The 15,721-nt window shown below is 35.1% G+C and overlaps 1 protein-coding gene across 3 annotated transcripts in view; it reads left to right on the plus strand.

Moving 5' to 3' along the window:
- RIF1 (replication timing regulatory factor 1) overlaps positions 1 to 15,721 on the plus strand; it is a 65,408-nt gene that overhangs the window by 39,276 nt on the left and 10,411 nt on the right. For all 3 annotated transcript variants that reach the window (XM_036121264.2, XM_078070778.1, XM_078070779.1), the window contains exons 21-30: positions 431 to 530; positions 3,198 to 3,462; positions 4,624 to 4,666; positions 5,420 to 5,622; positions 6,179 to 6,278; positions 8,516 to 8,635; positions 10,093 to 10,244; positions 10,620 to 10,700; positions 10,783 to 10,837; positions 11,199 to 14,459. In XM_036121264.2, the coding sequence (XP_035977157.2) occupies positions 431 to 530; positions 3,198 to 3,462; positions 4,624 to 4,666; positions 5,420 to 5,622; positions 6,179 to 6,278; positions 8,516 to 8,635; positions 10,093 to 10,244; positions 10,620 to 10,700; positions 10,783 to 10,837; positions 11,199 to 14,459 (4,380 nt within the window). The remainder of the gene's footprint in view (positions 1 to 430; positions 531 to 3,197; positions 3,463 to 4,623; positions 4,667 to 5,419; positions 5,623 to 6,178; positions 6,279 to 8,515; positions 8,636 to 10,092; positions 10,245 to 10,619; positions 10,701 to 10,782; positions 10,838 to 11,198; positions 14,460 to 15,721) is intronic.

The raw sequence follows: 15,721 nt of genomic DNA on the forward strand, positions 1-15,721 counted from the left end.
GTGGGAGAGGGAGAAGCAGGCCTCCCGCCGAGCATGGAGCCCGATACGGGGCTCGATCCCAGGACCCTGGGATCACGACCTGAGCTAAAGGCAGACGCGTAACGACTGAGCCACCCAGGCGCCCCCCCGCCCCCCCCGCCGATAAAGAATCTAATTAAGAACCTTGCTCTTCCATTCTCAGTTTACTGGTTTATATGCTGAATCTTATGGGCATCTTATAATTATTTTCCCTAAATGTCGAGAAACAAAAATTATGGTACTTGGTGCACAGCAGTTATAGGAAGTATTTATAACTCTGTATTTCATTTATGTACCTTATATGTTATATATGGGAGTGAAAGTCTTACATTTTTTGTTGATGCTTACTATTTTTGGAAACTATGCCAGTAGTTGAAAGTTTCTAATATAATACTTAATTGTTCTTTCCTAGAATTTGTTGTTCTTGGATAGGATCGTTCATGTAATTACTGTAATGGTGGATTGCATTGACTTCTCACCATACAATACTAAGTATCAGCCCAAAGTTAAATGTAAGTACTTTTTTTTACTTTGTTCACCCACTATTTCGTAAACACAATTGTCTAAACTGTTGTCAAGATCAAATCCTAGTATCTTTTCCAACCTCATTTTACCTGCTTTAGATGTTGTATAACCATGTCATATGTGGTTGGCATACAACTATATTGTATAATCTTGGTATGCTAGGAGCTCACATGTTCTTGCACACGCTTGGTCTCTATCACACACACACACAAAAACCTCTTTCCTCCTTTGTATACCATAGAAAGATCAATATTATCCTAGTTAGAGATTGCTAATATGAGTGATTTTACTTATTCCATCTTAGACAAGGAATTACCTGGGCAGGAAACTTTGATGTTTGTTAAAATGTTCTTATTTGTCCCATTACTGGTGACGTTAACTTTTATTGGTTGGTTAAGACAGTATCTGGCAGGTGTTCTATTGTAAGTACCTATGAGTAATAAATTAATATTTTGTGGCAGATTCTTTAAGACTATGTAAATATCCTTTTTCTTAGCAAACTTTCACCATGAATTTATCATCCATTAATGCTTCTTGCATAAAGCTCTAAGATGATTACCAGAATAGTTCACATTGTTTCATTTGATTATATTGAATTGTATCAAGATGCTTATCTCCTTTGTCTTTAATTACATTAATTCTAGAAGCTGTCCCTGTTATTTATCTCATATTTTCATAGTAAATCATTCTATACTCAGGGTCATGAGTTCAGGCCCCACTTTGGCACCTTCAAAAAAATAAAATTCTACAGTCGTTGAGCACTACTGGGCACCAGTCACTTCCAGGTGCAAATGACATCCTAATGTAAGCTATAGCTTCGTTTTTTCCCCATATATTTTTTTTAAGATTTATTTATTTATTTTAGAGAGAGAGTGAGAGATCGTGCGTGAGTGCGAGCAGGGAGGGGCAGAGGTAGAGAAAAATCTCAAGCAGACTCCCTGCTAAGCAGGGAGCTGGACTCGAGGCTCAGTCTCAAGATCCTGAGTTAATGACCTGAGCCAAAATCCAGAGTCAGCCATTTAACCAACTGAGCCACCCATGTGCCCCTCCCTTATTTTATTTTTATCCCTGTGGTGTTCTGTTATTCAGTGGTTTATAATTATTACTAATACTTACGCTCATGTTGGCCTGTATGACCATTTCATGTGTTTCCATTATTTTTTGAGACCTTTGGCATAAGACAATCAGGCTCATCCTGCACTTCTTGTCCTTCAGCCTGGAACCAGCCATATTTCCAAGGAACATTGTTCGTTTTGCTGAGGATGAATGGCATTTAGTTTAGAAACCGAGATCTATTCATTATTATTAAGATGTCATTGCTCCGGATCCTCTTGAGTAGACAAGTGTTGGATAGGTGTCATGTGATTCATGGCTCTCTTCTCAGCCTTAACATCCTGGCCTGGAATTTTTGGGTGGCCATTCCAATTTACATTCATGTCTGGGAACCTGATTCTAGGGAAGAAGGTTGACTTCCTTTTGTTAGTAACACTTGTCTGTCATTTCACCACATATTTTTTCATCAACAAGCACTGATTTAGTTTTCTCTTAAATCTGAGATATTTTACCTTAAGAGAATGGATTCTTTGAAGGAAAGAAAGGTAATTTTTGAATATGTACGATTTCCTTGACAGATGTGGGTTTATCCCTATAGGTAGGTATCTGCAGGATCTAAGAACAGTACACAGGAGGAGCACCTGGGTGGCTCAGTCGTTAAGCGTCTGCCTTCGGCTCAGGTCATGATCCCAGGGTCCTGGGATCGAGCCCTGCCTCGGGCTCCCTGCTATGCCAGAGGTCTGCTGCTCCCTCTCCCACTCCCCCTGCTTGTGTTCCCTCTCTCGCTGTGTCTCTGTCAAATAAATAAATAAAATCTTTAATAAAAAAAAAACTATACACAGGAAAGTCAGACAGTGCTTTTAAGATACATCTTTTTCTTTAAATCTAGGCTTGCTTTTTTTGGATTCTTTCTGAGGATTTGGATCTGTGACTTGTTGAGTTATTTGTAGGGTTCAGTGTATTATAGATGAGCCAGGGAGCAATAATTTCTAAGTGAAATTTTGTTTCTTATTTTAAAAATTGACTTTTAAAATTTAATTTTGGAACCTATCTTTTTTTTTTTTTTTAAATATTAGAGTGCTTGCATGTGAGTGGGGGCGGAGGGGGAGAGAATCTTCAAGCATACTCCCCAGTGAGTGCAGAGCTTGTCTCAGGGCTTGATCCCACCACCAATGAGATCATGATGTGGGCTTAAACCAAGAGTTGGACACTTAAGTGACTGAGCCAGTCAGGCGCCCCGTGGACCCTGTCTTATGATTTAGTACTTTCTTACAAATCAGTTGTTGAAATTCAGAGAATATAAACATGTGAAATGCATTTTATAACTCCTTAGAGAAAATACTCATTTTTCTAGACTTCTTGATCTGCCAAATAGTTTTTCTTTGTCTCTGCTTCGGTTGTAAAGACAGTGTTTTGATATTTATCCACTAATGGTGTATCATTTTAAGGTTTGTGGGTATCACTCTACAGAAATATGTATATTAGAAGTATCTGTCATTTTTTTAGGTGTGTTTGTCGCTTAAATGAGGTATAAATTGTAAAGACATACAGTAACATTTTTCAAAGTATTTGAGTATTTAATAAATTCAATTTTATCTTAGCACCACAGAGACCTTCAGATTGGTCCAAAAAGAAGAAAGAACCTCTAGGGAAATTGGCTTCTTTATTTAAACTTACTGTGAGAGTGATCTATTCTTTCCACACTCTGAGCTTCAAGGAAGTACATTCTGATACTCTCCTCACTGTTGGCAACTCAATCACCAGTATTCTTTCTAATGTACTTGGACGTATTTCTTTGTCTTCTATGATCCGAAAAATATTTGCAACTTTAACAAGACCTCTGGCATTATTTTATGAAACCTTAAAGTAAGTATTTAGAATTTCTACTTTAAATTACATGTCTTTAGATCTAGGTAGCAAACTTTTGTCATTTTCCTAATCCGCTTGTTGTTATGGATGGTAATTGCTAAAATTTAGTGAAGGGGATAATATATTAAACTGCATTTGTTAAAAAGATAGTTCAAATCACACATAAATGCGAGGTAGAAATTGGGAGTTTGTAAATTTTGTGTGCTAGTTCAACCCCCCTTTTCAATTTAGTACATACCTTTTCAGATTTGATAATACAAACATGCATACCTGTTAAACATGATGTATATGAAGCATACCTGACATGCTACTTTGCAATTCAGTACATGGTATACCCTTAAAATATTGTATGCATCTTGCACCATTCATCTAAGAATCTCATTCTCTTTGATGTCTGCAGAGGGTTCCATAAGACTTTTATACCCAATTTTATACTTCCAGTGTAATGGACATATATGTTAGGAGACATACATGTTTTTCTAGCCTTTTCCCTCCTAACTTTACTACAGTTGAACATATTTGTACACATGTCAGTGTCCACGTTTGCCACTACTTCTGCAGAAAGAGGTCCTACCTAGATGTCACATTGTTGGTTCAAAAGGTATACACATTTAAATTTCTGAATTATCCTGTAAAAATTTAATTTACCTTATCCTTTACATTTGAATCGAAGCAAGCAGTGCCTTGAACCCTGAAAAATCCCAAATGACATAACTTTTTTAAAAAGCAATTTGAAAGGATTCAACGATGTTTTTTCTAGCAAGCTTATGTGGTTCAGTCACAATAGTCTGTCTTTTATAAATTCATGGAGAAAGTTTTAGGAACAAATTTTATAAAACTACAAAGTAGTACCCCAAATATATTAGCTTTTTGCACATCTTTTAGTCTTTAAGCATAAAAATAATTTATGCTTTTTAAAAGAGGTACAGAAACAAGTATTAGTATTTTGAGGTCTATTCTAGATGTTTTTCTGTGGTTCATTTTTTAAAGATAGGTTTGTTTCATGTTTTAATGTTTGATAATTTGACATTTTTAAAATTAAGTCTTGGGGCACCTTCTTATATCACTTACAACATGTCTCATTTTTATGGCTGCATTACATATTTTTAGATTTAACTTTCTGAAATGTAAGTGGTACTCTTGTGTTTTTCTTCCCAGGCTTGATGAAGTTCCTAAAGTGTATAGTTGTATGAGCAACAAGGTAAAAATGGACAGTTGTCTGTAAAACATACTTTCATGGTGAAAAAAATGTTAGGGTTTAGGTAATTGTCTTCCTTATATATAGTTCTGATTTGTAAAAGGATTATACTTCCATTTTAATGGACATTTGATAACATGACATGGGCACATAGTTTTTAAAGAAGGATTGAATAATGTTGCTTAAAATTCATACTCCCCACCTCCTATCTTATCTTTCTATACATGAGGGAATTGGTTCCAGTATTTTATAGGTAAAACTTGGGTAGTCAATTGTTAATCTCTGTTCATGAGAGAACGTAGTTTTTTCCATTAATGGAAAATAAGTTTGAAATCAAGGTCTTATATCGATAATTACAGTAAATTCACCTGAGAATTTGTCAGGTTATAATCATATTTAAGGCGACAGATGGGAGGTTTTTGTTTTTAAGATTTTTATTTATTTATTTGACAGAGACAGCGAGAGGGAACACAAGCAGGGGAAGTGGGAGAGGGAGAAGCAGGCTTCCCGCTGAGCAGGGAGCCCGATGCGGGGCTCGATCCCAAGACCCTAGGATCATGACCTGAGCTGAAGGCAGACGCTTAACGACTGAGCCACCCAGGCGCCCCATATGGGAGCTTTAAAAAAAAAGTTTGAATTTAAAAAATTGAAATAGTAACATGTTGTGAGTTGTTTAGTATGCTTCGGGCTTTTATTTTTCCTGTTTTAAAAGAACATTTCCATAGGTTATCCTAATAAAATTTTCCTTTTTCCTAGTTAGAAAAGCTACTGGGAGAGATAATTGCTTGTCTACACTTCAACTACACTGGAACTTACGACAGCGAACTTCTTGAACACATCTCTCCGTTATTATGCATAATATTTTTGCACAGGAATAAACAGATTAGAAAACAAAGTGCTCAGTTCTGGAACGCCACATTTGCTAAAGTGTCGACGTTGACTTATCCTGAAGAGTTAAAGTATGCTAACCACAAAACTATTTTATATAGTTACTATGATTGTGTAAATTGATATTTTGGTCTTAACATGAATTTTTCTTATGAGGAATCATAGCAGAACTTTCCTCAGTTCAAATGTTAATTTGTAATACATGATAACTATTAAACATAACTTGACCTTTTACTTTGGTCCTTAGAGTAACCCGTGGTTTTAGGAACGTAAAAAGCAGTGTTAAATTTTCCTTAATAAAAGAAATATGGAAGGCAAGAAATTGGTGGTTATTAAATCTGGGTGATGTGTACACGGGAATTTAATGTAATAGTCTACTTTTGCTTGGAATTTTGCATGATAAAAATTGGGAAACTTCTTAAGACAATTTGGGAACTGAAGAGGTTAGCAAAAAACTAAATGTTTTACATTTGTCCCAGTTTTGTGTGTGTAGAATGAGAAACAGTCTTTAAGGTGGATATATTTTGCCACTTTAAAATCATAATTAAAGTGTTCTTGTTAACATATTATCAGTATTCACCAGTACTGCTTGACTCAAGGTGTATATGTTTACGTACTTTTTTAAAGACCAGTACTAAGACAAGCCAAAGAGAAATTTCTGTTGCTTTTACCTGGTTTGGAAAATGTTGAAATTATGGAGGAATCCAGTGGACCATATTCAAATGCAGTAAGTTGAGGTTTTTTACTTTTGAATGATGTTTGAGTAGTTGTTTATTGGCTTTCAGTGTAATTTTTTAAAAGACAGAATCTTAGAATGTTTTTTTTGACGTGATAAACGAGTAGAACTTAAGCTTAAGAGCATCATAATATAGGGTTTTTTATAAAGTCTGTTGCCTGGCTTGAAACACTTTTTTTTAAAATTGAAGTATAATCGACATAGAGTATCCTGTTTCAGGTATACATCATAGTGATTCGATATTTTTATACATCATAAAATGATCTTCGTAAGTCTAGTTACCATCTGTTATACAAAGTTATGACAATATTACTGACTGTATTCATATAGTGTATATTACATCCCCATGATTTAACTTATTTTATAACAGGAAGTTTGTACTTTTTAATCCCCTTCACCAATTTTTCTGTCCCCAACCAATCCCCCTCTGGTAACCAACAGTTTGTTTCCTGTCTTTGAGTCTGTTTTCTGCTTTGTTCGTTCATCTTATATTTTAGATTCCACATGTTAAGAGAATTCGTACAGTATTTGTCTTTGTCTGACATTCACTTAACATAATACCCTCTAGGTCAATCCATGTTGTCACAAGTGACAAGATTTCATTCTTCTTTATGGTCGGGTGATACATTGTTTCTATTATATTGGTTATTGTATGTAATGCTGCAGTGAACATGAGGGTGAACATCTCTTCAAATTGGTGTTTTTGTTTTCTTTGGACAAATACCCGGAAGTGAAACTACTGGGTTCTGTGGTAGTTCTATTTTTAATTTTTTGAGGCACCTCCATACTGTGTTTCATAGTGGTCACACAGTTTATATTCCCACCAGCAGTTGTACGAGGGTTCCGTCTTCTCCATATGTTTGCTAGCACTTGCTGTTTTTTCTTTTCCATAATAGTCACTCTTAATGGTGTGACGTGATACCTCATTGTAATTTTCCTTTGCATTTCCTTGGTAATGATAGTGATGTTGAGCATATTCTCATGTGCCTGTTCGCCCTCTATATCTTTGGTAAAACATCTATTCAAGTCCTCTACCCATCTTTTAATTGGGATATTTTTTAAATATAAAGTTCCATGAGTTCTTTATGAATTTTGGCTGTTAACCCCTTATCCAGATGTATTGTGAATATTTTCTCCCATTCAGTATATTGCCCTTTCATTTTGTTTATGGTTTCCTTTACTGTGCAAAAGGTTTTTAATTTGATGCAATTTCATTTGTTTATTTTAGCTGGGTTTTTTTGCCCTTTGGCCTAAAATAATTTTCTGATTTAAGGGCAGGAAATTTCACCATAGATTCTCAGGTAAATAGTCTCTGATTCTTGTTTATTAATGATCCTTTTTGAACTATGGCATTTAGTGTGTATTCCTTTGCAAATGTAATTATTAAAATACATGGTTAAGTGTTGCTTTAGGTAAACCAGGAATAATAGTTACTGGTCTATGTCTAAGCACGAGCCGTCCTTCAATTTCTCTGTTCTTCACATCAAATCTTATTCCTTCTGTCAGAAAAACACATCTTTGCTATCATATAACCCATTTGGAACAAGGTTACTTTGGCTAATAATAATTACTGTCTGAGGATCAAGCAGTAAAGGCATGAGTATTACATATCTATGAGGTAGGACATCATTAGACAACTTTTTCCCTATTCAACAACAAATGGAGTCTTGGCTGTTAATTGTTTAGAACCTGTAAGAGAAAAAAAGTTAGCTACCTAAGCACTCCAGTTTTTGTTTTTTGGCTAAAATAAAATTTTCTTATCAGATAATTAGACTTGTTGAGACTTGTTTGGTATAATTTGTCCTGAAAAAGTCTAGAAGGGACATGGTAGGTAATATTTTGTATCATGCATGCCTTATTGTTTGATGTTTAAAGTTTTATGGCTGTGATTGTTTCTTAGAAATATTCCCAGTAATAGGAGGGGTCTTTGAGTTCATTAATTTGATTCATTTTTAGTATTTATATGGTGTATCTTCTTTTTAGAATTTGTAAAATTCTCAAAATATCCAGAATTCATAAAATTTCTAAAAATGGTGCAAAATAACTACTGTATGAATTAGAGATGTTAATGAATTAAACAATGGCTCTTTTCTTTGATATGATTTTAATAAGTGAATAATGAGAAGGAATTTGATATTTGAAATGAGTATTATACTGGAATTTTCAAAGCATGAAAAGGAGAAATAGAACATTTGCACTTAAAAATTGTTTTATTTTTAATAAAACAGACAGAAAATTCACAGTTAAATATGAAGATAAGTGGCATGGAAAGAAAATCAAGTGGAAAAAGAGATTCTTTTTTGGCACAAACAAAGGATGCAAAAGAAAATAAGAAACCACCAGTCAAAGTATGTTTTTCCAAACTTAAATAGAACTTTTAATATAAAAGTAGATGGTAGCTTGAGAACATACAGCTTCTAATTGGAAAAAAAAAGTGATTAAAGGCTAAATAAAAGATAGGGTTAAAGGAGAATAACAGAGCTTGGTCTAAAAAGACTTAAGATAGTGTGGAAATCTAGAAGCTTTGTGAAATGATTCATTCTTACTAAAGTTAAGTCTGCTTAATATGTAGCATCCAGGTGCGCCTGGGTGGCTCCGTTGGTTAAGTGCCTGCCTTTGGCTCAGGTCATGATCCCGGGGTCCTGGGATCGAGCCCCACATTGGGCTTCTTGCTCAGTGGGGAGCCTGCTTCTCCCCTGCCTGCCGCTCCTCCTGCTTGTGCGCATGCGTGCGCTCTCTCTCTCTCTCTCTCTCTCTCTGACAAAATCCTTTTTTTTTTTTTTTTTTTTTTTTTTTTATTTTTTTTTTTAAAGATTTTATTTATTCATTTATTTGAGAGAGTGAGAGAGAGAGAGAGCACATGAGAGGGGGGAAGGTCAGAGGGAGAAGCAGACTCCCTGCCGAGCAGGGAGCCCGATGCGGGACTCGATCCCGGGACTCCAGGATCATGACCTGAGCCGAAGGCAGTCGCTTAACCAACTGAGCCACCCAGGCGCCCCTCTCTGACAAAATCCTTAAAAAAAAAAATGTGTAGCATCCATTAAGTATATAGTTAATTCAGGCAGTAGCCCCCTTGAGATGGAATGAACTCTATGTATGTTAGTTATAGCATAGGTAGCATAAGAGAACATTTTAGAACTTCTGTTATTGAATAGAAAGAGAACACCTAGGTAAGATGTCCTTTTTGGCCTCATATCTAATACCCCTAATCTTACTAATTGCCAGTTAACTGATTTTCAGACAATAATTCTCTCCTCCGTGACTTTTAATAAGGGTATTCTAGAATATTGAAACCATGGCCCTGGCAAAAATGAAAGAAAAAATGCTATTTTTAAAGAACGACTCTACTGTAGCAACTTTAAAGTAGAATGAAAACAATTGCACTGAAAATTTGTAAAAATAACAGTACCAGTGTTACTGGTATGGAGCGTGTATTATTTCGGTGACTTTTACTTAATTTGACTTAGTTTATGCTTCAACTTGAGAGCTGCTGATATATTCTCTTCTTGCCAAATCACTTGATTTCCATATGTTGGCCGGAAAAACATACTTGTCTGTGCTTTGTTGGTAAGTAGGTTGCCTACTTTTAAAGAGGTGTAATTTTATTTTCTGAATGTTATTAAAAGCAGAATGAAAGGGAAGGACATTGTACTAATTATTAACCAAGGATATCCTATAGGTTTCAACTTCAAACTTCCTAGTCATTATTGAATAACTTCACTAGAGTGCTGGAATAGAGATTGATTGAAGTGTTGGAAAATCATTTGGAAACTCAAATGTACATTTGCCTTTTATAAATTTGCAGTTGAAATTAGAATCGTCTTCTATCAAAACAAAGAGTGAAATGCCTTTGGAAGAGGAAAAATCTATTGACTTTGTGTTTATACCTCCAGAAGGAAAAGAAGCAAAGGAAAGAATACTAACTGAACATCAGAAAGAAGTATTCAAAACAAAGAGGTTTGTAGCCTTTTATCTTGAATTGGGTATTCTGTACCTATATTTAGATTTCATGCGGTAACTGTAACTTTGTGTTTAGAACTAAAATACTACATATAATATGCTATATTTTAATGCCAAAAAGATATGCCAAACGTGTCTGCATTTCATATATATACAGTTACTTAGTAATGTACCAAAGGTTTATGTATTCAGAGCTGAATCATTAATGGAGGTAGTGTTGGAGAAGGTAGAGAAGATGATTTCATGGAAAATAAACATCTAAGCCTTAATTTTACATTGTTCTTAAAAGATAACTAGATGTACAAATCTAAGTTTAATTTTTAATTATAGGAATACCACATTTTGAAGTTATTTATGTAAGATCTTTTTCAGATGCGATATTCCTGTCATGTATAATAATCTGGATGTTTCACAAGACACTTTGTTTTCTCAGTATACCCAGGAAGAGTCCATGTAAGTATGGAAGCTGTTGAAGTAACTGGTTTTCTAATTTTTAATTAAAAACAGTATTTTAATTCATACATTTTTACTTTAGGGAAATTCCTGCTTTAACTGAAAAATCAAAGGAAGATTCCAAGGTGATACCTAAGGTATATTTGGTATTTCATGTTTGGGGGTTTTTAGAATCATTCCATTATGAAATCTCTTGTATTAATTTTAAGGTATATTGCATAATCTTATAACTCTCACTGATAGACTTTCACAGAATTGTAGTTACTGTGTTTGTGGATGTGTGTGAGTGTATGCGTGTTTAAAGTAAATATATTTGGCTTTTTAAAATATTTATAATTAGAAACACAAATTAATGGGCATCTATCACCACCTTTGGAATATTTGCAAAATACTGAAAGTCAGTGATTGCCTTTTGAATTCCTGAAGTTTTACACTACGATTTCCCTCAGAAATCTTGTTTGTTGTTTAATCTATATACATGTGTACGTTTCTGTGCAGGAGGAACAAATGGAAAGTGACATTGTTATTTCTCAAGATGTCATGGAAAACTGTGGTATGGATGAGCATCTTGAAAAGGTTTCTCTTTCAAATAATGACTGTGGTTCTAATGAGGAAACGAATCCAGAAGTACCGAGCAGTAATAATGATGCCAGAAAGAAAGCTTTAATTTCATCAAAGAAAACGACCGGATGTGTATCTAATGCAGAAAATACTTCTGGTCTCAACAGTAGCTCAGTTTCTAATACCATTATTTCTGGAACTCCCCCACAGCCTACAAGTCGGAGGCAAACGTTTATTACTTTGGAGAAGTTTGATGGTTCAGAAAATAGACCTTTTAGTCCGTCCCCCTTAAATAATATGTCATCAACTGTAACAGTGAAAAATAACCAGGAAGTCATGGGTAAAACAGATACTCCACCAAAAGCAAAGAAAAGAGAAATGGTTTTTGCAAAATGTGATTCTGAAAAAATAGCACATGGAATTAAGAGATCAAGCCGAAGGTCAAGTAAAGCTGAACAAATAGGGAACAAAAGGTCTAAACTCTTAATGAGATCCGATCAAGAGAAAAATACTCAGGAATCTATTGATGGCACAGTAGTCTTAGAAAATAACCCACCTGGTTTGCTTAATCAAACAGAATGTGTGTTAGATAATCAGGCTCATCTCTCTGAATCTATGATGGAATATGAGGATACAATGCTTAAACCAACAATAGAAAATGTAGTATTATTAGAAAACAATACTGTAGAAGAGAAAACATTAGGAATCAATTTGGAATCCAAAGAAAATACACCCCCAGCTATAATACCAGCAGATCAAATGGTAGATGAGGATAGTCCTGTTCAGATAACTCCAAATCAAAAAACGCTTAGACGATCCTCAAGGCGACGTTCAGAAGTAGCAGAGCCTACCACTGACAGCCAAGAGAAAGAAAATAATCATCAAAAAAAAGAAAGACGTAAGGAAGAAGAAAAGACCCTTCAGAAAAGTCCGTTGCATGTAAAAGATGATGTGTTACCTAAGCAAAAACTGATTACTGAACAAACTGTACAGGAAAATTTAATTGAGAAAGGAAATAATGTACACGAGAAGACTTTTGGGGAAACCAGCACTACTGCTGAAATTGATGAAAGTAAAAGAAAGCTAGACCTTGAGAATATTAAATCTGAGGGAGACGGTGCCCAGGACTTTGCAGATAAGTCCTCTGAAAAACCAGTAAGTGGTCGAACACGGTATCAAACAAGAAGAGCATCCCAAGGTTTACTTTACAGCATTGAAAACTCAGAATCTGATAGTTCTGAGGCAAAAGAAGAAGGTTCTAAAAAGAAGAGATCTGGAAAATGGAAAAACAAAAGCAGTGATAGTGTTGACATTGAAGATCAGGAGGAGAAAGTGATAAAACAGGAATGTGTAAATGTTGACAACCAGACACTTGATTGCAAAGCAAATTCTGAAGTAGAGAGAGACCTAAAATCTCAGATTTGTGAACAAAAAGATGAGAGTAATAATGTAACCCTTGAAGATTCTACAGTATCTTCAGATTTATTGCAGGTTTCTGATGACGTGTCAACTACTTACGAGGGAAAAAGTAAAACCAACAAATGTACAGAATATTCCTTTTCAAACCCTTCTGTGCCAGAATCAAATCTAAGGACTAGAAATGCCAGCAAGAGATTACAAAAACGAGATTCTATAGAAAATAACACCATGGGAGAATCCTCAAAAATAGGGACATCAGACATTTCTTTGCTTTCTGAAAAAACTTTTCAAACACTTGAATGCCAGCATAAAAGAAGTAGGAGGGTAAGGAGATCTAAAGGTTGTGATTGCTGTGGAGAAAAATCACAGCCTCAGGAAAAGTCATTCATTGGGTTAAAGAATACAGAAAACTATGATGTAAAAGTCAATGAAACAAAAAAGACAGATATGCAAACACCTGTAAATGTATCAGAGACTTCTAAAGCTAATCTGTGCTCTGAGGTAAAACTTTCAGATGAACATAATGGTGTGAATTTTCATTTGGGACTCAAGGAGGAGAGTGATGCTGTTAATGATTCATTAATTACATCTGAAAGTGAGTTGAAAGAAAATACTATTCAAAACCCTCTTCCTTCTGAAGTAGTAAATTTTGAAGAAGAAACTTGTGATATGGTTTCTGAAGCAGCAGCACCTCTTGAAAGCCAAGAGCCATCCAATAAAAAATGTAAAACTGTTAGCCCATGTTTAGGTGATTCCAAAGATAATTCACTGGAATGTTCTACTTCGGAGACCAAAGAAGAAAAGTCAGAGGCTATCTTGGAAAAGGAATTAAGTATAGAGAACATTGTCAATGTTGAAACAGATGCATGTAAAGCTAAAGCAAAATTCAATCCAGAAGAAGTAGAAGCTATTGAATTGGATGTAGAAAGTGATAAATCTGAAGCTAGCTTTTCTGAACAAAAGAGTACCGAAACTGGTATTAGTGAAGAAGAGGTAATGGAGATAAATAGTGAAAGAAGTGATGAATCTGAAGCAGAAGCAGCTGAAAAACTGAAGGCTGAAGAAGCAGTAACTGAAGAATTTAATTCTGGTGTTGGTCATTCTGATAATACCACAAAAATGAGTGCTCAGGTAGAGATACCTGAACAAACAGCAGTTGGGGAATTAGATGAAAGAAGTGACGAATCTGGTCCAGGCTCATCTGAAGAAATGAATGCTGAAATGGAAAATTGTGAAGAGACAGTGATTGGTGAGGTGAGTGCTGCAGCTGACCAAGTCAATGAAACAGAGGACAGGGACTCGACTACCAAAATCTCTACTAAGCCTGTACAAGCCGAAATAAAGACTTCAACTATGGAAATCGGCAGTTTTGTTCTCAACACACTTGGAATGAGCACTGAAGAAGGAAAAGTTGACTCTAATGAAACTGAAACAAATACTGAACTTAATAAGTCTGAAGAAACAACATCAGATGACAATCGAGTGGTGGGGGGACATGATGAGATTTTACAGGAAGTTCACCATACTTCAGAGAAAGTGGAGGAAACATCACAGTCTCTGACATCTGAAACAGCCATCTCTGAACTAATAACAGAAGACAACAATGCATCTCCTCAAAAATTAAGGGAACTTGATCCTTTACTTGTATCAGCAAATGGCAGTCCTAGTGGCATGCAGACACGCTGTGTATGGTCTCCTTTGGCTTCTCCATCGACCAGCATTTTAAAGAGAGGACTAAAAAGGCCTCAGGAAGATGAGATATCGTCACCTGTTCACAAGGTAGGGGAATTGAGGCTGAATATTAATAAGTCCATATTTGAGATTTGAGTATTTTAGCCATACAGTGGTTCCTGGTGAATGACAGATTTTAGATTAATAGAACCAACACATTTTGAATAATTACAGCAACTAGGGAAAAGGGCAGGTAGAAGAAAAAGTGTTGATAAAAGGGGACTGAAGCCCTTAGATATTCCTTTACTTTAGGACACTAAAGATCTTCAGCCATGTACATTGTTCACCTTTTGCAGAATTGATGAGGATCTCTCATGGTTTTTTGGTTTGGTTTTGTTTTATTTTGTTTTGCTCATAACATACGAGGAAACATTTAGAAACTGATAAAACAGCTTTAGTTAGCACTCACTGTGTGCTAGGACATTATGCAGTCTGTTTCACATTTAAGTGTTTAGATAAACTCTTATTTCCAGACCTTGTCTAATGAAAAAAAAGTCTCAGGCTGTGCCTTTATCAGTTTCTGGATGTGATTTCATTTATAATTTTATTTCCCCGTCTTCACTAAACTGATTCCTTTGGTTTGTAAACATGGATTCTCTCTATTTGCTTTAGCTCCTGACCCTGTAACTTACAGATAATTTGTTGAATGAATAAATTAAGAAAGTAAAAGTTACTTGTGCTTACATAGCTCAGCTTGTTCTCTCCTTAGTAAAGGAGATGTTCTAAAAAGGTATGTGAGCATTCTTTAACTTTGAAATTGAATCTGCCATTTACTGTAGGATACATGTGTTTATATATACAGACATACATTATAGATAGAGGATAGACTTAATATTGCCTCTAGCAAGCACATTGTGAAGACTTCCTCAAGATGTACCAAAAATTCTTACACTGAGAATTTAGTTTTTTGGTTTTGTTTTGCTTTGCTTTTTTATTGAGGTTCTTTTTTAAAGTATCTTAAGTTGGAAGTCTTTGAGAAGTATGAAGATAGAATATGTTGGGATTGAGGTCTTCAGTATATTTTTCTTATGTTTTAGATTGTTAAGAGAAGTTAACTAGTCATGTTTTATTTGATAGTACCTCAAATTTAATTTTTATTTAGGCAACAGTAAGACATTGTAGTTTTCTATAGCAGATATGTACAGAATCTGCCCACTCTTGGGAATCAAGACCAGGAGACATTTATATACATGGTTAGTGGTTATGCCTTATTGCATATTTATTTATTGCATATTATATGAAATAGCTGAATGAATGAACACATTATAAGAGTTTAGAAGAGGCGAAAGTGAAAAATTGCCACCCAGTTG

This window comes from Halichoerus grypus, chromosome 4 (genome assembly GCF_964656455.1).
Source record: "Halichoerus grypus chromosome 4, mHalGry1.hap1.1, whole genome shotgun sequence".
NCBI lineage: Eukaryota > Metazoa > Chordata > Mammalia > Carnivora > Phocidae > Halichoerus > Halichoerus grypus.